The sequence below is a fragment of the Microcaecilia unicolor genome, chromosome 7 (assembly GCF_901765095.1).
Source record: "Microcaecilia unicolor chromosome 7, aMicUni1.1, whole genome shotgun sequence".
Taxonomy (NCBI): Eukaryota; Metazoa; Chordata; class Amphibia; order Gymnophiona; family Siphonopidae; genus Microcaecilia; species Microcaecilia unicolor.
The window spans coordinates 224,054,352-224,080,012 of NC_044037.1; the positions used below are offsets into that span (position 1 = coordinate 224,054,352).

The 25,661-nt window shown below is 42.4% G+C and overlaps 1 protein-coding gene across 1 annotated transcript in view; it reads left to right on the forward strand.

Annotated features, from left to right (window-relative positions):
• Positions 1-25,401, forward strand: part of CIR1 (corepressor interacting with RBPJ, 1) — a 69,064-nt gene extending 43,663 nt beyond the window's left edge. Inside the window, exons 8-10 of the mRNA XM_030209119.1 lie at positions 16,118-16,224; positions 17,942-18,030; positions 24,630-25,401. Of these exons, the coding sequence (XP_030064979.1) occupies positions 16,118-16,224; positions 17,942-18,030; positions 24,630-25,239 (806 nt within the window). The 3' untranslated portion in view covers positions 25,240-25,401. The remainder of the gene's footprint in view (positions 1-16,117; positions 16,225-17,941; positions 18,031-24,629) is intronic.
• Positions 25,402-25,661: the final 260 nt, after the last annotated feature.

A 25,661-nucleotide genomic window follows, 5' to 3' on the forward strand; every position in this document is an offset into this window, starting at 1 on the left:
ATTTTGAATAGATTAGACTATTCTAACTCTTTGCTAGTTGGTCTTCCATCCTACCAGATTCATTGATTATAACTTGTCCAGAGTATGGCAGTGAAGATCCTATACAGTACTAAATGGATCCAATCAGTATTTTGATTTTTGTTTGTGTATTATGAAACAAAACAACTGCATACTTGTGGAAGATGTTAATCACATCTTCCACTTAGAAAACTGCATTTATCATAATGTAAAAGAGCTTAGTGATTTTCTAGATTGCTTTTTGGTTTTCAATGCCCCCAGTCTTTTGTAACTCATGAAAAAAGGTCATCTGTTAGATTATCAGAATTCTATCCTCAAGATGCGAAATGGAGTCCTGTTCCTTGGTCAGACCAACTGGATTTCACTCTTCATTGGAAATGGTTAACTTCTACGACTAGGTTGAGATTTAATCTAGAGAAAAAGTTAGCCATGAAGAGTTCCTGGTCTAGGATTGTCTCAATTGCTAAATACTGAGAATGCACCTCAAAAAATGATGGTCTTTTGGGCACATATAGTACAAGACACCTTTAGATGCTATTTCTCCTTTGTATATATGTTTCACTCATAAACCTAAAACTTTTGTGATTTAATGCCTCCCTATTAAAACAAAAACAATGTAGATGTCTCAAACACCAATGGTGTAAATTAAAAACTAAAGATTCTAGACAATCATGGAAATCTGCTAAAAACTATGTTTAAATCTTTTTTTTTTTTATTAGCAGAAATTTAACAACAAGTCAATTCGGTATACAATACAATAATTCCTACCAGTGACTAAGAATCATTAAACAGTTTTAATTTTTCTCCCCCTCCCTCCCCCCTACTGCCTAGCTCACATCCAGTATCAATTCTATATTTGCCAAACATTCTAAATGATACCAAAACAAAATGTACTGCAGAGCAAATAGAAATGCACCTTCCTCCTCGTAATCACTTCTAAAAAAAAAAAAAAAAAAAAAATCATCCTCTGCTAAGCTTACACGTCCCCCCCTGCTACCCCCTATCTTCCCCTTAGTCCCTTCACTCCCACCCCCTCCCTCCCTCCCTAACTCGTAATGGCTGAGTGGTCAAGGTGTCTTCCACCGTCTTTCTCTACATTCCTGGGTTGGTCTTTTTTGTCCAGTTTTTGCATAATTCTCCGTTTTGACATGGGATGAAGTGTATTCCAATATCTCTCCCAGACCTTCCTAAAAGCGGACGGGTCTTTCTTCCCTCCACCATAAGGAGTATATCCACATAATTCCAAGTGTAATAGCTCTGTCATTTTCGACTTCCACAGCTCTTTTGTGGGTGCTTGCTCTTCCCTCCATTTGAGCAAAATTACTGTTTTCCCAATCGCAACTGCTTTTTGTAAAAATCCAACATATCCAGATGGTATGGGCTTCTTCATTGTGAACACATCAAACAAAATCAATGGATTAACCACTACTTTCTGCTTCCACCAGTATCCGATATCTGTCAGTAATTGTATCCAGAACTGTCTAATGTTCGGACAGACCCAGAACATATGTCCCAGGCTTGCCATGTCTGCTCCACACTTAGGGCATTCTCCTGTTCCAAATCCTGCCTTCCGCGCTCTTATCGGAGCTATAAATGCTCGCGTAGCAAACTTATACTGCCGTTCCCACTGTCTAATGAAGGGGATCCTGTGCAAAATAGATTGCAGAAAGTTCTGGAGCATCTCTGTTGTAATTTCTGTCTCGAGCTCTCGTGTCCAGCTCTCTGCCATTGTACAGTAATCAATGTCTTCCGTTGTATCTAAGAGGTGCTTATGGTGAAAACGGAGAGGCACTGTATTTTGTGAGTGCAGTGTAAGTGCGGTCGAAAGCATGTCCTGCACATCCTCGCTTAAATTAAACGCTCCCAGAGAATGTGCATAATGTTTAACCTGAGCATACGCATAGTAGTCTGCAAATGGCAAGTCAAATTCTTTCTGTATCTCTGCAAGTGACCTAAGTTGTCCCTCTTCATTCAACAGTTGGTATAGATAACAGATGCCCTTCTTCTTCCATATCTCAAATGTTTTCCCCATTGTCCCTGCCGGGAATTCAGGATTCAAAGACAGTGAGATGAAAGGGGTAGCCGCCGCTGAGAAGTCATGTCTGCGGCACAGCCATCTCCACATTGCCCTAGCTGAGCGTATGAACCAGTTCATATTTGGCGGTTTTGCCGGTGTTTTCTTTATGGTGTGTAGCAGACAGCTTAAGTGTATGCCAGGTGTGAGTGAGGCTTCCAACTGCGTGTTCGTGAATTGACTGCTACCCGCCAGCCAATCTCTAACATGCCTCATGGTGCACGCAATGGTAAGGTATCTAATATTAAGCAGGCCCATGCCCCCATGTGTCTTGGGTTTATATAGTACTTCCAAGGGGAGTCTTGGGCGTTTATTATACCATAGAAATTTCCTCAAAATTACCTTTAACTCCCTTTCTTCTCGCCCTCGCAGGTGCAGCGGCAGCATCTGAAACCTGTATAGCCACTTAGGGGCTATTATCATATTGTATAGGGCTATGCGCCCTGACAGGGAAAGGGGGCATGCATTCCAGATACCCATCAGACGCCTAGCATCTGCTAACAGTGGCCGTACATTTTCTTTATATAACATGGACAAATTCACTGGTATTTCCACCCCTAAATATTTCAACTTTCCTTCTGCCCATTTAAAGGGAAAGGGACCTTCCCAGGTACTTCTAGTAGAATCTTGTATTGGGAGTGCCAGAGACTTAGACATGTTTAGACGAAAACCCGAAAGATCCCCATACTGCCCAATCTCTCTTAACAAACATGCCACTGATCGCTGCGGGTCATCCACTAACAGCAGCAAATCGTCTGCATATGCTAATAATTTTATTTCTTCTCCTCCCGCCTGCATTCCTTTAATCCCCGGGGCTTTCCTAATATTACACAATAACGGTTCTAATACTATCAAAAACAGTAGGGGGGAAAGTGGACATCCCTGTCTTGTTCCTTTCATGATCTGGAACTCTGCAGTCCGGACCCCATTTATTACTAATCTTGCCCTCGGATTTGTGTATAACGCCTGTACAGCTTTTGCAGCCCATCCCCTCATTCCAATCCAGTGTAAGGTCTCATACATGAAGTGCCACACCACCCTGTCAAAAGCGCGCTCTGCATCTAGGCTAATAACAATACCCTTGGGTGTCTTCTCGGGAGCCTCTATCATGGCTGCTATCAGTTTCCTCACATTAAGCACAGAATGCCTGTCTCGGACAAAGCCTACTTGCTCACCTCCTATTATAGATGGTAACACTTGCGCCAACCGCTCCGCCAGGACCCGTGACAAAATTTTTATGTCCACATTTATTAACGAGATTGGCCTGTATGCCGCTGGGTCTGTGGCATCTCTCCCTGGCTTCTGTATTAAGCTAATAAGCGCTTCGTTAGCATGTCTGGGGAACTGTCCCGCAGCAGTCACCTCTTCGTATAAGCTCATCAATGGGCCTAACACTTGTACTTTAAGTATCTTGTAGAATTCTCCGGAAAACCCATCCGGGCCCGGAGCCGAGTGCATCTTTAATGCTTTTATAGCCTTCATCACTTCCTTAGTGCTCGGGGGGGAGTCTAGAAAATCTATCTGTTCTTGTTCTAACTGTGGGAGCCGCGCCCGGTGCAAGTATGCTCTGATCTTATCGCGCATCTCCGACCCCCGGCTCTCTTCTGAATATAAACTTTCAAAATGCTGTTTGAGTATCTCCGCAATCTCCTCTGGCCTAGAAGTGTACATCCCGTTCGGGCTTCGCAGCCTAGCAACTATAGACTGCTTACGGGTTCCTTTGATTAATCGTGCCATCATACCCCCTGGCCGGTCTCCATAACGACTGAGATTATATTTACGAACTATTGTTGCTTTCAAGTACCTGTCATGCAACAGGCTATTTAACTCTACCCGTACTGCCGTCAGAGCCTCTAACTTGTCCTTAGTAGGGTTGCTCGCATATCTTTTCCTAGCCGATCTAGTCTGCCTTTCTAGCTCCACTATCTTCTGCGTTATCCTGCGATTCCTCCTACTGACAAACGCAATCACCTCTCCTCGCATTACGGCTTTGGCCGTAGACCAATATAGGCCCGGGGTCCCTACATGTTGTTCATTATGTTCCGCAAATTCCTCCCACTTTTTTATGAGGTAATCAGTGAATTCAGGGGAATTATAAAGGTATGCCGGGAATCTCCACCCCCCAAGTGCACGATAGTAGGCCTGGGCCTCCACGTCTACCCAGATCATGGCGTGGTCTGACACTTCCTCTGGGCCTATCTCTGCCTCCACTATCCGCCCAAACAACTGTTGTGACACCAGGATGTAATCCAATCTGGACTGGGTTCCGTGTGCCCTCGAGGTATGCGTGAAATCACGCTCTTCCTCGTGTAACAATCTCCATGGATCCACCAAGCCCAGTCCATCACAGAAGGTCTCCAGTATTCCAGCCCCACTGGTCTTCCCTTCCCGTGTGCGCCCCGTTCTATCCAACAGGGGATCTAAAACCTGATTCATATCCCCGGCCACTATTATGGGGTCTGTTCCATGTCTCTGGCACTGTGCAAAGAGATCCTCAAAGAATTTCTTTCCACCAGTCTGGGGGGCATACACTGTTACTATCAGGTAGTTTTTCCCTTGCAGATTTATCTGTACTCCTACATAATGGCCCTCAGTGTCTGCAAACAGTAGTTTAGCCTGTATTGCCACATGTTTACTTATCAGGATCGCCACTCCTCCACGTCGTCCCACCGCTGGTGAACAAAACACCTCACCTACCCAGTGCCTGTGCAATTTCTTATGTTCCTCTAAGGAAAGTCTCGTCTCTTGTAGGCAGGCCACTCCCGCCCCATGCCGTTTCAGGGCGCCCAAAAGTTTTGCCCTTTTTACTGGGGAAGTGACCCCGCCCACATTCCACGATATCAGTCTTGTATTTCCCTTTGGTGACTTAGCCTGTATTCTCCCACATAATTAAGATATCTAAGATTCCAGTATATTTCTTTCCCAGGGGTCCCAGCCTCCCCCCAGAAATTTTGTATTTTCGCGCATGGCCCACCCTAAGAATTCCCCATGTTAGTCTCTGCCACTGCACCAACTTTCCCCTCCAACTCTTCCTATCCCTTACGCTCCACCACTCATCATTGCCATTTTGTGTGCCTATCTGCCCTTTCCCCCCATACCCCTCCCTTCCCCCCATCCCCATCTCCCATTCCCCCTCTCCCCCCTGAAACCTATCCCTGTAACCTTGTCCCATTAACATTGATGGGCGTATGGGGCTTCCCGCTTCCTCCCCCCCCCTCCCGCTCCCCTGAATGTTAACTTTCTTTTTTTTTTTTTTTAACTCTGGAAATTATCATGTCCGTTTCTCATTATTAGCCTCTCCATGTGATGACAACTGTACCTTCTGTTAATGACTCTCAGTTATAACCAATCATCCTTTGTCTGGGGTTCGCGCCGCAGTCTGTCCAGATTCTTCCAGGTCTTTGACAAACTTTTGTGCCTCCTGTATGTCATTAAATGCTCTCCACTTTCCTTCCTGCTTTACTTTCAAAGTTGCAGGATATAGTAGCATAAATGTTTCTTGCCGCTCGTGCAATTTATGGCATAATGGCGTGAATCGTCGACGCTTTTCCTGTAGGGCTGCCGAGTAATCTTGGAATATGCGCACAGGATGCCCCTCATACCGTAACTCATTTCTCTTCTGTCTGAATCCGCGCAAAATCTCCTCTTTGTGCACGTAATTGTGCACTTTTATTATTACTGTCCGCGGAGACTGTCGTCCATCTTGTCTCCTACCAATGCGGTGTGCTCTCTCGAGACAAAGTTTCCCTGCGCTGTCAGACAGCGCAAATTCCTCTGATAGCCATGTTTCTAAGACCGATGAAAGCAGTCTGTCATTTACAGTTTCTGGCAGTCCTACTATCCGCAGATTTCCCCGTCGCGACCTATTTTCGAGGTCGTCTAGCTTCTCTTTCAGAGTTTCCACTGTGGCAGCCATGTTTTGGAGCTTGAGCGCCGTAGGCCCCGCTGAATCTTCTATCTCTGATACCCGGCGCTCCAGCTCTCCTGTTCTTTGCGCGGTATCGATCTGCTTCGCCTCCAAATTAGAGACCTGTGTATATAGTTTCTCCAGTTTTGAGTCTATTGCTGCGCTTACTGCCTCGGTAATTTGCTGCAGTTGTTCCGCCGTGAAGGGCGCACTTCCGCTCGCGTGCTGCCCATCATCCGCTCCGCTTGGCGCCTTCGTTTTGTCCTTGTCTTTTTTAGGTCCTCTACTCGCCATCGTACGCGCTGGCGAGTTTAGATATTTGTCCATAAAGACTTTCTCTGCCAGTATATAGTTGCTGAGGCTTTTCTTCGCTATTTTTCCAGAGTTTTAATGCTTAGTAAGGAGCCAGGGCCTAGGAGGACGCGGGACCACGTCTTCCTCTCTTCAGAGCATCACGTGACCCCTGCTAAAAACTATTATAAACAACTAAGGCTGCATTTTTAATTTTTAATTGCAGGGCATAGCCAGCAGTCCATGGGGATGGGGGGGGGGATGCATTTCTTGTTCACCCCCACCCCCACATTAGATATCATACCTTTTGCCTGGTGGGGGTGCCGAAGCCCCACCAGTCAAAGAAATCCTTCCTCTTTGTGCTTCCTCTGGAGCGAGAGAGCCAGCGGGGTGCCTCCAACTGCCCAATGCCTGATGTAGTTTCGTTTTCAGCTATTTTAGATACTGTAGGTTTAACATTTAATCATCATCAACTTACTCATGAGAAGGTTCACTGTCTAGACTTCTTTGCCCCCTCCTTTGATTCTGCAGCTTTTTATATTTCTGATGTTAATTGGTCCCTGATTCCCTGGTCAGATCACTTTGTCTGAATTTACACTTTCTCTTAGTACTTATGATCATGTCCTCTTTCTGTACTGACTACTACTACTATATTACTATAAATCATTTCTATAGCGCTACTGGTCATATGCAGTGCTTCACAATTTAACATGAAGAAAAGACAGTCCCTGCTCAAAAGAGCTTACAATCTAAATGAACACAGACAAGAAGAAAGATTCAGTCTGATGAGGATTTTGCAATTTCTTGATTTAGAATTTGATTTTTCTGACCAGTTGCAATCTTATACCAGTTGGCATAACACACTCTCTTCAAGTAGGGATGAGTTAGCTCCTCTAATAAGGAAAAAAATGCCATCAAATCATAAGGCCAAATGGTCTACACATGACTTGGAGGCATATTTTCAAAGCACTTAGCCTTCCAAAGTTCCATAGAAACCTATGGAACTTTGGAAGGCTAAGTGCTTTGAAAATATGCTTGTTGGTGAAATTAAAAACAGCTTGTCGGCGCATAGAACATCGCTGGCGCTGGTCTCAAAATTTGTAATGCCAAGAGGAGGATTGGAAAAGAATTATAAAGTGAAAAAATGTTGTTCTTCTCTTATAGAGGGTGCATTTTCCTCTTCTAAGTGACTCTATGGTCTTTTTAGAAATCTAGTTCCAAGTACCGTGACTGATCTTAATGAGGAATGTCTTCCATCCACCTGTTTGACTTCACATTTTTTGGATAAAATAGTAAAAATCAGGGACATAATGCCCCCTATCTCTGCTTCTGTGACTCATCCAGTCATTCCAGCTGATAGATTTTGGAATACTTTTTTATTGGTTAGTAATGATGAGGTTAAGCATTTTTTTGCATAAGCTTTCGGCTTCATCTTGTTTACTGGACAGTTGTGCCTCCTATCTTATCAAATCTCCACTACTTCTAATTATTTACTGGCTCACATCCTATGTGAAGTCTTTACTACAATAGGGTCATTATCCTTCAAAGCTGGGTGGGGTTATTCTCATTTCTATTCTTAAAAAGTTTAATTTGGATCCCACTCTTCCAGCTAATTTTAGATTGGTAGCCAGTATTCCTCTTTTATCTAAACTTTCAGAGTTTGTTGCTCTCCAATTGAGTTCTTGTTTAGATAAGCACAGATGTTTGAGTTTGTTACAGTTTGGGTTTCAATCCTTCCATAGCAGGTAATTGGCCCTGCTGGCACTCGTCTCTGATGCCAGGGCTTTTTTGGCTAAGGGTATAGCACATATTTTACTTCAGTTTGATCTCACTACTGCAGACATAATAAAGTTAAAATGAAAGAGGTGTTTTTGGAGTCCTGGTTTTGAGAAAATCTACTGCAAGGATCAAAACACATGAAGTCTATACACAATTACAGATACGCATCAATACAATATCTTCTGAACTCTCTTCCCCCACATCATCACCACTCTTAAAACTCTATCCACAGATAAAATTGTTAGACCTTTATATTCCCTTGGTATTGTCTTTCCCCCTCTCAATTCCCCTACCGTTACTTTCCGCTGTTCTATCCCCATATGACATCCTGAATTTACTCTGTCTTCCCCTAACTCTTCACAATGTAACCCATAATCTTACTGCAACTAATTGTATTACCATCACTCATAATGTATTGTAAGCCACACTGAGCCCGCAAATAGATGGGAAAATGTGGGATATAAATGCAAATAAATAAATAAATAAATACCCTGTGGAGTTCCACAGGAGTCTCTGTTGTCACCTATTTTATTTAGGTCTCTGTTTACTAAGCAGCTCTGTAGGTGCACTAGCATTTTTAGCGCGTTTTAACGCTAGAGACACTCATATATTCCTGTGGTAAACAGGGCACTTAATGTCCATATAACACAGATAAATTTGGGTTTTTATCACTGGGTGTGAAATATTACTCTTATGCAGATGATACGTTATTGTTGATTCCCGTCAGCGATGAGTTGAGTATCCTCTCAGCTAAGGTTGCTTCCTGTGATTCAGTACTATAGTTCTATTCATGGCTTTAAATTGAATGCTGACAAGACTAAATTGTTTTGGTTGGATTGGAATGTTAATTCTGTCCCAGATATATTAGTTGTTTCTAAAGATCTACCCTTAAATGTGGAACGAACTTCTAAGGTTCTTGGTTTTATTCTTGACATTACCCTTTCTTTTGAACCTCAGGTAATCCATATTAATGCAGGTTATATTTTTTTAAACTTTGACAAATTTGCCATTATTAGCTCACTTTGATTATTGTAACATTCTGTATCTGTCTGTTAGCTTTAGACTTTGTTCAGAGCTTCAGATTTTGCAGAACACAATGGCCACATTTATTTTGGCAAAAGGAGTAGTGAAGGTAGCAGGGCTCTTCCACAAAATACCAGAGGATGAGAATTACAATGACCCAAATCTTTATTTTTCAAAACCCGACACAGTACTGTGTTTCGGCATAAAGCCTGCATCGGGTCTGTATATAGAATCACTGATGGAAATGGGGGTCAGGATAACCGTCTTTAAAATGATGCAAATCCTAGAAGACATGCGGTGCAACATGCAGGAGTGAAAATGCATTTTATGATTACTCCTTTTGCTGGTTCTCTTCTATGTAGTGACACATGGTCCTCTGCTTTTGTGGTGCCCCAAGTTTATTCTGGGACTTAAAAGATCTGATAGTACTTCGGCAGCTCTCATTTCTCTTCTCTTCACTGGTTACCATTTCAAGCTCATTGTTCAGATTGGCTTATATAAAATTTAAAATGTTTGATGATTCTATTCCAGTTTACATTCGTTAATTTTTTTTTTTTTTTTCATTTCCCTCAACTCACAGTGTTGGAACTAGAGACCCATTTCATCTGTTCTTACCGTCCTTTTCAGGTGTTATGTTTAAAAGCTCCTCATTTTTGGTTATCTCTTCCGTCTGTTTTACGTTCATCCAACATTTTCATTTCTGAAAGAATTTGAAGACCTCTTTTAAAGAAATTTTAATGTTAATTCTTATTTTTACTTTTTCAGTTATTCATTTTACTTCTGAATTTTGTTATCTACTTTGAACCTCTTACAAATTAATTGTGGATAATCCTGAAAAACTGATTGGCTAGGTGTGTCCCGAGGACTGGGTTGAGAACCCCTGCTCTAGGCGGATTCCATTTCCTTTTCTCTCCCCCTATCTACCTGTTTTTGTACTTCTATGTTCTCCTTTGTAACTTAATGCAACAATGCTGTGAGCTACCTTTTTACCTTTTATCGTATTCCGAAACCATCGTTCATTCATCAATGTATTTTACATATATTTTAACTTGTGTGTAGTAAAAAAGATTTGAACACTTGCATGCCCTCTTTCTCCCTGCTCCCTCCCTGATTCCATTAATGTTCATAAAGTATCTCTGTGTGGTACTTCAATGAGGCTTTAAATCTGCACAGCCACTCTTTACTGAAATTCATGTTGAGGGCAAAAGCTTTGAACATTAATATTTTCAGGATTAAAATAAAAAATTGGAATATATGAATAATTTTCACCAACAGCTAAATTATTTTGATAGTAATATTCAAAGGCATGCTTTACTGTTTTTCCTAGCATTGAGTTATTACTTTAAATTTAATAAAAGGTTTTTATAATAAGGTTAGTTTCTAAACATGTAAAACATTCCAACGCATGTTGAGACTGTTACAATGTTAGCAAACAGAATCAACCCTTAACAATGCTAGGGCTGTGGTAGAGATTGAACCAGATCAATTATATCTGTAACAGGTAAAGGAGACATAAAGAATGTGGCTTATGGAATTCTTTCTAGTCCTTCAGCATATGTGTTTGATCCATGAAAACAGCCTCTCCCCTTTCCTCTCCAAGTCAGAGGTACATAGATGCAATCTTGTAAATGTTCCATTGGTTTGGAAATAATAAAATGAAACTAAGTATGATGATATATAAACATTTAAATGTTACTGTTAACAAACTTCAAAGGATGGATTTTACAGTTTACCTAAGGGTGCTGGTGTCCCAAGACAACATGTATTGCCATACTTCATCTCTAGGGGGCAGTACACATGACAACCAGTAGCAAACTACAGGGTTCAGTCGTTGGTCATCACCATACATAACAACCATTAAGAAAGCTATACAGTTTGTTCTCTAGGTTTCACAGTAGAATTTACACCCAAAGAAAATGAAACACAAATCCAAATCACTAAGAACCAGCCTAACAGAAATAGGGTATGACAATAGGATGGAGCATGTGGTAGGAAATATATTTGATTTGATGTATTGATTTGATATACCACTGAATACAATAGTGTTAAAGCGGTTTACAATAAAAAGGGAAGTAAATATATAAATATTGCATAACCCGCAAGATGAGCTAATAGAAAAAAAATGTATGTGTGTATATATGTGTATATATGTGTATATATATATATATATATATATATATATATATATATATATATATATATATATATATATATATGTATATGTATATGTGTGTGTGTATTTATATAATATATATATTCTGTTCCTCTGTGAGGAGTTTGGGGGTGCTTTTGGATTCTATGGGCTCTTTGGAGATTCAAATTAGTAAGATAGTTCAGAAAACATTTTTTCTTATGCGTAAATTACATTGTATTCATAAATATTTTGAGGACCATCAATTTGGGTTGTTGGTTCAGGCTTTGTTGCTTAGCTCTTTAGGCTGTTCTTAAGTTCTAATGTGAAAGTTACAGACTATTCAGAATACAGTGTTGAGGTTGATTTATTTTTTTTAAACGTTCTGATCACCTGTCAATATATCATTCCAAAGTTCATTGACTGCCAGAAGTTGCAAGAGTTATACTTAAGCTATCATGTTTGATGTATAAGGTTTCTTATGACTTAGCTCCATTTTATTTGACAAGTTTTGTTTTGTCAACTATAGTTTGTGTTACTTGATCAATAAATTTATTTTCTTTTCCACGTATAAATGGGTAAAGTAAGAAAGAAATGTATTGATTCTTTGCTTGCTTATCAGGCATTAAGTTCAGATGATTGCTTAAGACATGTTTGTTTCTGAATTATGGAAGGGAGTTATTGTATTAGTTTTAAATTATTAATTTGTAATTGTATTTCCTGGTTTGTCCAGTTGCTTTATATGTAACCCGCATCAAACTGTGAGGCATTTGGGCTATAAAAATAAAATGTGTCTTTAAATTTAAACCTAAGAGAGACCATATCGCATACCATGTAAAATGAGTTTATCTTGTTGGGCAGATTGGATACACCGTACAGGTCTTTTATCTGCCATCATGTACTACATTAGTATGTAACTGTCTTTAAACAACCAAGTCTTCAAAGCTTTACGAATTGTGATATAGCTAGAAATAGCATGGAATTGTATAGCCAATGAGTTCTAAAGAAGGGAACCTGCATAACATAGGACTGCACAGAATCATACCAAATTCTTACCACTGTCTCAAAGGATAAAACCACCTAAGAATAGATGGTTCACGGTAGGCTCAGGCAGACTTCGTTATGTGACACAGAAGCATCCGCCCTCACAAGTGTTTCCTCTACAGAATTCTTTTGCTCCATTACAGCACTGTGATGTTCCTGAAAATAGAACTGAGGCGGAAGAAAAAGCAATGAAGGTGGAACAAAAAGATATGATGGTACACAAAGAGAAAAGACACCCCCAAATCACTAATGTTGAAACAACATACCAGGAAATGTAGATGGAAAGCGACAACCACAAATGCTCGCAGTCTAAGCAATAAAGTTCATGACCTTCAAGCCCTGATGTTGGAGGCAGACATAAACGTTGTTGCAGTCACGGAGACGTGGCTCACTGCTTCCCATGAATGGGATGCAAACATACCAGGCTATAATCTTTTTAGGAAGGATAGAGATGGTCATAAAGGTGGAGGAGTAGCTCTATATGTGAGAAATGATATCGCAGCGACTGAATTGACGGGCCTGGGGAAAGGAAGAAGCGATGGATCACCTTAAAAAGAGATGATAGAACATCTGTCCACGTGGGTGTTGTCTACAGACCTCCGACACAATTGGAGGAATTAGATAAAGATCTGATCGCGGATATTCAAAAGTTGGGAAAGAAGAGGTGCTGTTGCTGGGAGATTTCAATCTGCCGGATGTAGATTGGAAGGTTCCATCAGCGGAATCGGAAAGAAGTAGAGAGATCATGGATACTTTCCAAAGTGCTCTGCTCAGACAAATGGTGACGGAACCCACGAGGGAGGGAGTGATGCTGGATCTGGTGCTCACAAATGGAGATAGTGTGTCAAATGTCAGAGTGGATGCCCACCTGGGCAGCAGTGACCATCAAATGGTTTGGTTTGATATGACAGCTGAAGTGGAGGGCAGCCACTCAAAACTCAAAGTCCTGGATTTCAAGCAAGCTGACTTTAGTAAAATGGGGGAATACCTAAGGAAGGAGCTGATGGGCTGGGAGGACATACGAGAAGTAGAAGGGCAGTGATCCAGGCTGAAAGAAACTATAAATAGAGCCACAAACCTTTATGTAAGGAGAGTACATAAAAACAAGAGAAAAATGGTTCTCCAAGCAAGTGGCTGAGAAAATAAAGGCTAAAGAGTTGGCCTTCCAGAAATACAGAAAGAGGAACATGGAGAGGAATACCGGATGAAACTGAAAGAAGCCAAGAGAGAGAGACGTCTGGCGAAAGCGGAAGAACAAATGGCTAGAAAGGTAAGGAGGGGTGACAAAAATTTCTTCAGGTATATTAGTGAAAGGAGAATTGACTAAAAAGGGAATTGTGAGACTGAAAGATGCTGCAAACCGCTATGTAGAAGCCAATAAATTGCAAGTTCCGAGACAACATGGTTTTACCAAAGGGAAATCGTGCCAAACGAATCTCATTGAATTCTTTGACTGGGTGACCGAAGAATTGAATCAGGGATGTTCTATAGACGTAATCTACTTAGATTTCAGCAAAGCTTTTGACACTGTTCCCCACAGGAGGCTCTTAAAGTGGACATGCTGAAGATAGGACCTGACGTGGTGAACTGGATTAGGAACTGGTTGACGGACAGGTGAGTAGTGGAGTGCCTCAGGGATCGGTGCTGGGGCCGATTCTGTTCAGTATATTTGTGAATGACTGCCGAAGGGTTAGAAGGTAAAGTTTGCCTTTTTGCAGATACTAAGATTTGTAACAGAGTGGACACCTGGGAGGGAGTGGAAAACATGAAAAAGAATCTGCAGAAGCTAGAAGAATGGTCTAAAGTTTGACAATTAAAGTTCAATATGAAGAAATGCAAAGTGATGCACTTAGGGAGTAGAAATCCACAGGAGACGTATGTGTTACGCGGTGAGAGTCTGATATGTACGGACGGGGAGTGGGATCTTGAGGTGATAGTATCTGAGGATCTGAAGGTAACGAAACAGTGTGACAAAGCGGTGGCCGTAGCTGGAAGGTTGCTAGGCTGTATAGAGAGAGGTGTGACCAGCAAAAGAAAGGAAGTGTTGATGCCCCTGTATAAGTTGTTGGTGAGGCCCCACCTGGAGTATTGTGCTCAGTTTTGGAGGCCGTATCTTGCTAAGGATGTAAAAAGAAGCAGTGCAAAAAAAGCTATGAGAATGGTATGAGATTTGCATTACGTATGAGGAGAGACTTGCTGACCTGAACATGTATACCCTGGAGGAAAGGAGAAACAGCGGTGATATGATACAGACGTTCAAATATTTGAAAGGTATTAATCCGCAAACGGACCTTTTCCTTAGATGGGAAGGCGGTAGAACTAGAGGACATGAAATGAGATTGAAGGGGGGCAGACTCAAGAAAAATGTCAGTAAGTATTTTTTACGGAGAGAGTGGTGGATGCTTGGAATGCCCTCCCGCGGGAGGTGGTGGAGATGAAAATGGTAACAGTATTCAAAAATGTGTGGGATAAACATAAAGGAATCCTGTTCAGAAGGAATGGATCCTCAGAAGCTTAGCGGAGATTAGGGGGCAGAGCCGGTGGTGGGGGTAGGGCTGGTGGTTGGGAGGCGGGGCTAGTGCTGGGCAGACTTCTATGGTCTGTGCCGTGAAAATGGCAGATACTAATCAGTCAGGTATACACAAAAAGTAGCACATATGAGTTATCTTGTTGGGCAGACTGGATGGACCGTGCAGGTGTTTCTCTGTCGTCATCTACTATGTTACTACGTAACAAAATAACTCTATCTCTAGTGGTGGTTAACACATGGTGGGAATACATAGAGGGAAGCACTATCAAGCATTTTTGAGAAGAGCACAAAGCTTGTGAAGGCACTTACTTTGATAGTTTTTTAGTAATCCCATGTGAAAAAAACCCTGAATTAGGGTTACACTAAATGGATAATACATAGTAGTGATCGCTTATACATATTTATGTATAGCGGCACTGAATATTATTTATTTTATTACATTTGTATCCCGCGCTTTCCCACTCGTGGCAGGCTCAATGCGGCTTACATGGGGCAATGGAGGGTTAAGTGACTTGCCCAGAGTCACAAGGAGCTGCCTGTGCCTGAAGTGGGAATTGAACTCAGTTCCTCAGTTCCCCAGGACCAAAGTCCACCACCCTAACCACTAGGCCACTCCTCCACTCCATGTTCATTTTAAATTCCAGCACCAGCATTTAAATAGTCACTGTGCTGGCTCAGTATTAGACCCTCTGTTGCTGCTGAAAACAATAGCTGGAAACCTCAAAGATACTTACATACACTGTGTCATTGCAGTTCCAGGAATTGAAAGTGGTCAGGAAACTATCACCTTGCAGGGTTTTGGTTTCTGGGCACTTTGTTTCCTGCTGACTTAATGGAGAGTCAGTGTGTTTTAGTTGAAATAGGGAACAAGGAATAACAGTATTGAAAGCACAGCTTTGAACATAAGAAGTCACAGAGAGCGCTTTCCCCTTTTTCTTTTTTCCGGGTGGTAGGGAAAGAGACTATAGATGAGCATATGGTGCCACTAGGGTTTCTCTCTGCCCTTTGTGTGTAATCCGAAACATTCAGCCTGACGTTGCCGAACTATATCATTTCCAATATTAGAAAGTTGCATAAGGAAAGAATTCCTTCCCTTTTAAAGAAAAATTCAATTATTTTGTATTCTGAATCTCCAGACTGCTACTTTAGAAAATCATATCTGATGATTTGCTCAGCAGAAGATTATTGAGTTGATTTAGGTGTGATCTTTCTTAACAAAGCTTCAGCTGAATTCCTACTATGGAGATGGAGAAAAGGTAGCGAGAGATAACTGAAACATTCAAACTGTGATTTTTTTTTTTTGTGTGTGTGTGTGAGCAGGACAATCAGTGCACCCCTTGGAGCTAATAGCGGAGATGAGAAACAGTGGGTTTGCGCTGAAACGGAACGTGCTGGGGAGAAACTTGACCGCAAATGATCCATCTCAGGTAACACTTTTTAGTATTGATAAGCTGAAAATATCTGTGTATTTAAATTTGATTGCTTATGAATCACCAATTGTTTGCAGTATGCAGATCCATAGAATGACAAATGGAGAATGGAGGAGTATTTATTGCAGCAGAGGGACAAAATGGAAACAACTGACCTGACTGACTTTTACTTTGGGTTGTTTAAACTCTGTTTTTATATAAATCACATTGCATTTGAGGTTGACAGACTGCAAATATTCCAGAGTTAATGGTTCCAGTCTATGCCACTGCTTGTTGCTTGCTAGCTGATCCTGGAAAATTGTTTGGAAGAATGGCAGCAAAGAAGGAGAGAGAATTAAGGGGTAGTGGTGATGGGATAAATGTTAACACATAGTATCTTTCACACAAACTGTATCCCAAGCACTTTATTCATCATGATGTATCCTACATAGTTTACAAATCTACTCCCTAAACTGTATGTTCTAAATGAAGCTGTAGTATAGAGTAACCTTTTACACTGTTCTTTGTTTCTAGTCTTAACTGCTGTGGTTTATTACATTAAGTGCCTGAGTGTTAATGTGAACTACACTAATTTTTGTATTCTGCTATGCTTTTTCTCCCACATATACAAGACATTCTCTATTTTACGCCAGGCTAGCAGGTCAAAGTTTGTGCATTGGTACTGCCACCCCCCCCCCCCCCCCCCACACACACACAAAAAAAAGTGGCCAAATTTCTACTTTAACTATGGAATTGTTCAGTGCAAGGCCTGGGGCCAATGGTGGCCCTTGGAGACCTCTGGGGTGGCCCCCATTGTCTGGGGGGGGGGGGGGTTGCTATTCTGCCTCTCTACCCAGGCTCAGGACAGAAAGGGGAAAGTGGATGGGGGAAAGCCACATGCCTGAACAAGGCATTTCTCAATAGACAAAAGAGAATGCATTTAGAAATGTTCACAATCTTAAGGAGACGTATGTGTTAGGCGGTGAGAGTCCGATATGTACGGGTAGGGAGTGAGGCCCCACTTGGAGTATTGTGTTCAGTTTTGGAGGCTGCATCTTGCTAAGGGCATGAAGACTTTAAGTAGTTAAGAAAAAAGTGACAACAATGGTATGGGGTTTGCACCACAAGACGTATGAGGAGAGACTTGACCTGAAGATGTACACCCTGGAGGAAAGGAGAGACTGGGGTGATATGATAGACATTCAAATATTTGAAAGGTATTAATATACAAACAAGCCTTTTCCAGAAGAGGGAAGGTGTAGAACTAGAGGGCGCGAATTTAGATTGCAGGGGGGCCGACTCAGGAATAATGTCAGGAAGTACTTGTTCCACAGGAGGTGATGGAGATGAAAACAGCAACAGAATTCAAAAATGCATGGGATAAATACAAAGGAATTCTCTGTGGAAGGCATGGAACCAAACAAGCTTAGCACTGATTAGATGGCAACACCAGTAATTGAGAGAGCCAGTGCCGGGCAGACTTCTACAGTCCGTGCCCTGATCATGGCTGGACAGATTTAGCTTCAGTAGTTGGCGAACAAGGCCAATGTCAAGCAGACCTCTATGGTCTGTGCCCTAAAATTGGCAAGGACAAATCAAGATCAAGTATGCATATGTAGTATCGCATCATACCTTATGCTATGAGTATCTTGTTGGGCAGACTGGATGGACCGTACAGGTCTTTGCCGTTATCTACTATGTTATGTAACTGTTGAACTCTGTTCTGTTTGCCTAGGAATATGTTGCAAGTGAAGAAGAAGAAGAGGACCCAGAGGTTGAATTTTTGAAATCGCTATCAACCAAGCAAAAACAAAAACTTTTGAGGTATTGTATTCTAAGATTACTATTGAGTAGATATTACTTGTTAGCTGATTCAGTGGCTGCACTGCCACATAGGTATAGGCACTAACTCTGTGGGTGCTTGAGCACCCCCAGTGTTCTCTCCTGTGCTCCCCTGTGCCAGGAGCTGAGAGCTCCATGCTGCAGGGGAAGGCAGGAGGAAGTGCTTGTGTCTCCTCTTCTACTGTTCCTGCCTCCCTCTGCATTTGATTGGCTGACCTAAGTAATATCTACTAACTTGTGAGGTGCAGGGGAAGCAGAGAGCAGCAGCAGTAGAATAGATGGGCTTGCTGCTTTTGGCCTGCCATAGCAAGGGGGAGAAGTGCTTACAGAGGTCCTGGAAATGAGAGAGAGAGACTGATTCATAGAATAGGAGATGGGAAGGAAGCACTGAGAGAATGGCAGAGAACCTGTGCAGGTAATAGGAGGACAAAAGTGTTGGCAGAGGAGGGGCTAGGAGGGAGGGAAAGATGACTATAAAATGGACTCCTGGCTGGGAACTATAATATTGCTGTGAGGAAGTGGAAGAGAAGGGTAAGAATCATGGCCCTTGCATAAAGATCTCTGCTAGTGTTCAGATTCAGGGTCCTGAGCCCTGGTGCTCGGTATATGGCAAAAAATAAAGCTCTAGTAACAACTTGCGTGCTTATTCAAAAAATGAAGAAAAAGCCCTCAGAAACTGTGGGTAAAATACCCAAGGTTTAGTGCGCGGTTATGTTACTCTTATAACACACGCCACAATTCTATCATTGGGCAAAAAAACGTCATATTTTTTCTTCTTTTTCCAACAACCAGCATCTAACAGCAGCATTTTATGAATAAGCACGCAAGTTGTTACTAGAGCTTTATTTTTTGTATTAGGTTACTTTTTTTGCTCTAGCGCTACTGCTCCTATTTCGCTGCTCGGTATATGGCCCCTGGCCGAGGCCTGTCAATGCAGTGATCAAACTAGATGTGTGGAAGGGTGTCAAATGCCTAGGCACCTGCCTGGGGATACCCTGCGGCCACTTAGTGTCTATCCCCAGACAAACAGGGTGCACAAACAATTATGTTTGTTCTCTTTACAAAATATTGAACAGTGGAACAAAATAGTGCAATTGGCAAACAATAACAGGTAACTGAAATATGTATCAATTATAACACTAACTAAACACTTGCATACTTCCTAGAAAGTACCAAGGGAGATCAGGACATATATAGATTTTCACCAGTTATCAAATAGAACTGTTTTTTACAGGGCTTCAGCAAAGAGCTCGCTCTCTCTTTTCTCCCAGGCTGAAACTGAAGCAACAGCCAGCCACTGCTGGGTAATTTCAAACCTCCAGGCCTATCAGAGCCCAGAACAGTCAAGTTTCTAATAAAAACTGGTTACATCACTATAGGCATTTCCTACTATCTGTGTCCCAAATAAAAGAAAAAAGTCGGTCTTCTGTAACAGCTTTAAGCATAAACATGCACCATCTGCTGGCCAAACAGGAGAAATACACGTCAGACATATTTTAGACAGGAAAATATCCAATACATTTTACAGGCGTAAAACACACAATTTCTACACAAGGGGGTATAACGGGGAAAATCCTAAAGCTTTATAGCACCAAATCTTAGTCCAAGTTCAGATTTTAAATTGGAAATACAAAGCTGGAAGAAATTGTTGGTTCAAAAAAAAGGAAATATTTCTTTAAGAAAAACAAGTGAGAGTGGAAAGCATCATATGGACTATGAGAGAATAATACAGGATGAGGCAAAAAAAAAAAAAAAAGACCTAACCCTTTGCAGTTTTCTCAGCAATCGCTTTGAATTTCAGTGAGAAATTTTACATATTTAGTCATCATACTTATTAAAATTAAACAGCATTTAATTACCTTAAGCTGTGTTGATGATACTGACATTTTATCATTATTACTTCGTGATTTTTGTGTGTTAAAAATGTTCACCTTCTTGTAGCCGGTCAGCAGCGGGCCAGCAGCGGTATTGGCAGTAAAATCAACATGAAAACATAAGGCCAGTTCCCTGCATTTGCCTCTGCCAGTCATGTAGTGGCAGTGCAGTATTAGAACTGTGCCAACCTGTTGGCCTAAGTTTACAGCCCCAGTCCTTTTCTCCACGCTGTGGCCTTCTGGTGTTGGATATGCAGCATGGCTCTAATCCAGAGGTGCCCTTGAGGGTTGCAAGTAGTCTTGGTTTTAAGAGAACCACAGTGTGCAATCAGGCATGTTTTGTTTGTTTGGATTTAGCGCACGCCTTTTTCAGTTATAGCTCAGGGCAAGTTACATTCAGTATCAGTAGGTATTTCCCTGTCCCTACGTTTGTACCTGAGGAAATAGAGGGTTGAGTGACTTGCCCAACGTCACGAGGTGTCACAGTAGGGTTCAAACCGGACTTCCCTGGATCTTAGCCTGCTGTTCTAATCATAAGGCAACTCCTTGTGGGATTCTCGGGTCTGGGGTTGACTGGCTGGGGACCCCCTAATCCAAGCTGTTTGGTGGGAGATCCCCTTGTGCAGGCTCTGTTGGTCCCTGAATGCTTGGCACCTGATGCTTCTAGCTGCAGAAAAAGGGCATTAGTAGGTGGGATTTCCTTCCCTTTCCAGGGCCGCTGAGAGACAAAGCCGGTCCCGGGGCAAGCAATCTTAAGAACCCCACCCCTTGCCCCCCCCCCCCCCCCCCCATCATCAGTCAAAAGTAAAAATTTTGATCATAATTGTATATATTGTAATAATTATATAGAAAGAGACAGGCTGCAGCATCATGTTTAATTGAGAACAGGGTTTAAATATTACATTTCATACCATTTCCAAACAAAATTGCAGTTGCATTGTGTGAAAACTAAAAAAAAAAAAAAATTCTCCTCCTTGCTGTCTGCCTCCCCTTTCCCCGCCCCACAAATTATATTGGAAAGGGTACGCAATCGATTCACGTCTACCCATTCCACTCTACTCATTATTTTATATGACCTCCGTATTTGCCCACCAGAATGTGTATTCTCTTCTCCGGAACCTTATCAGCCACTTTGAACCTATTTTTACTCTGTATTCCACTCTGTATGTATCCCTGGAGCTAGTACTCCTCTCCGGAACCTGTAAGCCACATTGAGCCTACTGCTATGCAGGAAAATGTGGGATACAATGTAATCTACTATAATAAAACTCACCCTCAACATTCTGAAGACAACGTTCTGAAGTCACTCAGTCACTCACTGAAGGGTTCATGGATTCATGGTGGTGAAGCCACAACACTGATTATGTCTCTCTGCCCCGCCCTCGCATGTCGGACCAATCAGAAAAAACACCCTCAACATTCTGAAACACACAGGACCATCACAACACCGTTCCCAAGCAACACTAGGCAACGTAAGACGGACCAATCAGAGGAAACTACGTGACAATAAGGGAGGAGCATTCCCCAGCAGAATGGCTCATTATCTGTGCAGCACGGAGAGCACAGAACCACCGCTGGAACGAGAGAAGAATATTCCTGCTGTGGGTATGTGCAAAAATAGACCGGGGGGGGAGAAATTTTTAAATGCCTAATGCCTGTACTGAAGAGTGCCAGAGGGCCTATAGCACAGACTATATTTGGGATCGCTTGACATAGAGTCAGAGGAGCCGGAAAACAACGTGCCCATCACCATCTGGGACATGGGCGAACAGGACAAGCTGCGGCCCAGCTGGAAGGATTACCCGCGACCCAGCCAGCAGCAAACAGCGACCAAGGAAGGGGGAGGAGTACTCCTTCCCTGCCTAGGAATCGCTGGAGACTGGCTGCCAAACTAATGAAACAACCGCACACCGACGCACCACCTCCATCATTTGAAAGGCATCCACTCTTTCTTCAACAGAAATGCAAACTAATAATACAAAACAAACAAAGAATACATGGTTTCTCAGGAGGCTGCAGGTAACTCCCCACCCCCTTCCTTTTCCCCTTTTGCTGAAGCGGCCAAGGACGTGCCCAACTATCCCCAGCCTCAGGCAAGCTGTCTCCCACCTCGGGGATTCCCCGAGCACCCAGAAAAAGACAGCGCTGATTCCTGCAGCGCATAAATGTTCCAGCATTCCCCTGCAGCCGTCCTGAAATGGACCAAACATACCGGATTCCCCCCCCCCCCCCCCCCCCCGACGGGCCGAGACCGTGCTCTTCTCCCTTCTGCCAACTTAAAACAACCATCCCCGTCCTCAGGCAAGCCGTCACCCACCTCCAGGATACCCAGAACCCCAGCCCAATGGAAAAAGATGGCGCTGCTTCCAACAACACATTTCTCTTCCAGCATTCCCCTACAGCAGCCCTGAAACGGCCAAAAATACCGACAGACAAAGAACGTGCTCCTCTACCTTCCGCCCATCTAAAACAACACTGCTACCTCGGCACAACACAAAAAAAAAACCAACACTCAACAAAGGCTGACCCCCCTCCACAAACCTCCTTGACAGACAAAACCAAACACACCCTCAAAGCCACACACCAATCCAACCCACTTTGCCAGCACAGCACATCCCCCAACCCCCAAGCAAAAAACAAAACAAAAAAAGACACATAACAACCTGCACACACACCGCACCCTCACACACACACACACACACACACACACACAAAATAACTCTGTGACACATACACACGCACACAAAAAAAAAACACATGCTAGCGCCCGTTTCATTGGTTTCAGAAACTGGCCTTTTTTACTAGTAATAAATAAATACATATTTGTTGTTTTAGTTTAAATTCCTTCCCTCCCCACAAATTAGTTGCCTTTAAATTCAGAGATCTCACTGCTACTTGTTTACTGCCTCAGTTGTAGTCATCTTGAAGACGTTGAGAAGGGCACAGCCCATTGTACAAAGACGCTCTGAGAGTGGCTCTGTCTGGGCAGATTCTATGATGGCTTGGACAGCTGCCGCCTCTGCTCTGTGCTCTCTTGCCCGAGGCCCTGAGATGGGGAAACTGAAACCACCAGAAGTGCCACTGTGTTGTGTGGTTGGTGGTTTTGTTTTTTTTTTGTTTTTTTTTTTGGCTCTCACAGTCCTTAACTCAGTTGTGTGTGCACTCTCAGCCCCACTCTATTCCTTAATCCTCAGCATCTTCTTGTTCTCTCCTGTCGCTGCATTCGTGCTTGTGTGTGCTGCCAGCCACAGGACCTGGGTTATTGTGTTAACCGCGTTAACTCTTCTCTGCCACCGCAGATCCTCTTCCTGCCACGGTAGAGGACTTGCAGCAGCAGAGAAAACAACACGTTAGCATGATGGATTCTGGCTGGAGCACACGAGCAGGAGATGTCACAAAACCAATGCAGCTTCCTTCTGCCTACCTGCCTGCCACTGGAAGCCTTGCCGGGCCCAAGGAGTCTTGCCCTGTCCCTTTCCTCCAGGAAAATTCTAAAACAAGTGTGACTATGAACAAGGCTAACTAAAAAATATTAAATCTATTAAGTTTATGGTAAATACCGGTAGTATAATTAAACAATGGCAGTATTAAACTGCATGAAACACAATTATTTAAAGAACAAGTGTCTCTTGTATATAATAAGGCTTATAAATCAACTAACCATTCAATTTCTGGTGCCTATCACAGCACAATATTTCTAACTAAATACTTAGCTTATGTGATATACCCCCCTATCCCATTACTAGTTCTCCTTCCTATTCCTCTTCCCCACAATGTCCCCAGGTCTCACCCATAGGCTGGAGTGCTGCTGGTAGTCCCAGGAAGATCTATGGTACCTAACCTGCCTCTGCTGCTTGGTCACAAGGCTCTGCCTCTCCTGGTCTGTGGCTCAGCTGTCAGACCCCGCCCTCCTTCCCAGAGAGAGCACTGCTCCATCAACATTTACATTTTGTTTTCTGACAATTAAGTTAATTTACATAACATAGGAGTCCTTTTATGCACACTAACGGAATTAGCGTGTGCTGAATGCTGCGCATCTTATTTTATACCTATGGGCCCCGTGGCCCTTAGTGCAAGCTAATGTGCATTAGCGTGCACTAAGCTTTAGCAAAAGGGCCTCTTAGGTACTCAGAAATTGGACCTTTTTTTTTTTATTATTGCTTCCAGAAGTGCACAACCCTTGTCTCAAGGCTCTAGACTCAAAAATGTATGTGCAACACAAAGTGGGATAAAAATGTTGGCCTTTATTACAAGGTACTAACTTGCTCTTAGCCACCATTCTATCCTTTTCACTAAAATGGGAAAATGAGAATTGGTGGGTAAATATTCTAAATTGCAAAGTGATGACCTGTTAGTTACTGGAGAGTACACACACTGTATTCATGCAGTGTCCATGTTGCCTTTCATGAGCATTTTTTTCTACTGACAGTAGAAATCAAAGATTTTTTTTCCATGTTAATACTTAACACTTCTTTTTTTTTTTTTTTTTTTGCTTTTACTTGATTTAATTAGCTATTATGTTGTATGCCATTTCAGCTTTGCTCATAGTAAGGGCTAAGTACCTTGAGAAAACAGGCAAAAGCAAAACCAACTTTATAGTACCTCCTGTCCCCAGATAAGGAAGCATTCAGCAGGCCAGCACTATGCTACTGTTATTTATCTAACAAAATTGTCATTAATATTGTACCTTTTCAATTTCGCAACTAGGAAATTAGATCGCCTTGAAAAACAGAAAAAGAACAAAAAAAAGAAAAAGCAGCAGAAAAAGAAAAGGAAGCACAAGAAGCATAAGAGCCATAGCTCCTCATCTTCCTCTTCCTCCAGTGAGAGCTCGAGGAGCAGCAGCGAGAGTGACAGCAATGACAAGAAGAAAAGGGCAGCCCTCCTTTCAGAAGCAAGCAGCAATGATTCCGAAGGCAAATCAAGGAATTTTAAGCAAGAAAAACTTTATGAAGTGCCTTCCAGTAGCCAAGGTAACAAGGACAAAAGCAGGAAAAGGTACAGTGGGGAGAGGAGTTCTAGAGAGGGTGACAAATACAGCGCCAGTGCTGGTTGTAAGAGCAGGAGTGGTAGCAGGGACCAGAGGGGTGAGGGGAATGGTAGAGGGAGCAAGAGGAGAAGCAGTTCTGGCAGGAGTCGCAGTAGATCCAGGCAAAGACAAGTAAGAAACAGATCAAGTAGAAGCCGTAGTGAAGAACGACATGGCCACCAGAGACACAAAAGCCACAGCACGGTCCAAGCCAGAGAGAGAAGGGACTACAGAGAGAGCTATGATCACAAAGACTACGAGACTGACAGAGACAGAAAGAAGAGATAAGTGGAAAGAGGCTATATAACCCTATAAAGAAAACTGTATAACCCTTTCTTGTCAATGCTTTTTGAGGGCTGTGTGTACAGAGTACCTTTTTGTGATTTTGAAACTGTTTTTAATGTCGTTTCCTGTTTTCTTGCCCATATAAATTGTGTCTTCACCACCTTGTCTGACTGGTGTATTTTTTTAAGTGTTAGTTTTCTCACAGAGAGGTGTTTAATTTTCAAATCTTGCTGTTTGAATTTCAATTGAATGGGGGAAGTGCCTTCAGTGGCATTTATTTTTGGGTGGTGAGCCTGCCAGTTTTCTCTTGCTCCTATCTTTGGGCTTCTGAGTGTGGCATGGAGTGGATGTGATACCATGAGCCTTCATTCACAACTATTTGGCAATGTATTTTCTCCGTCTACCCTTCCTTATGTGCATAGTCC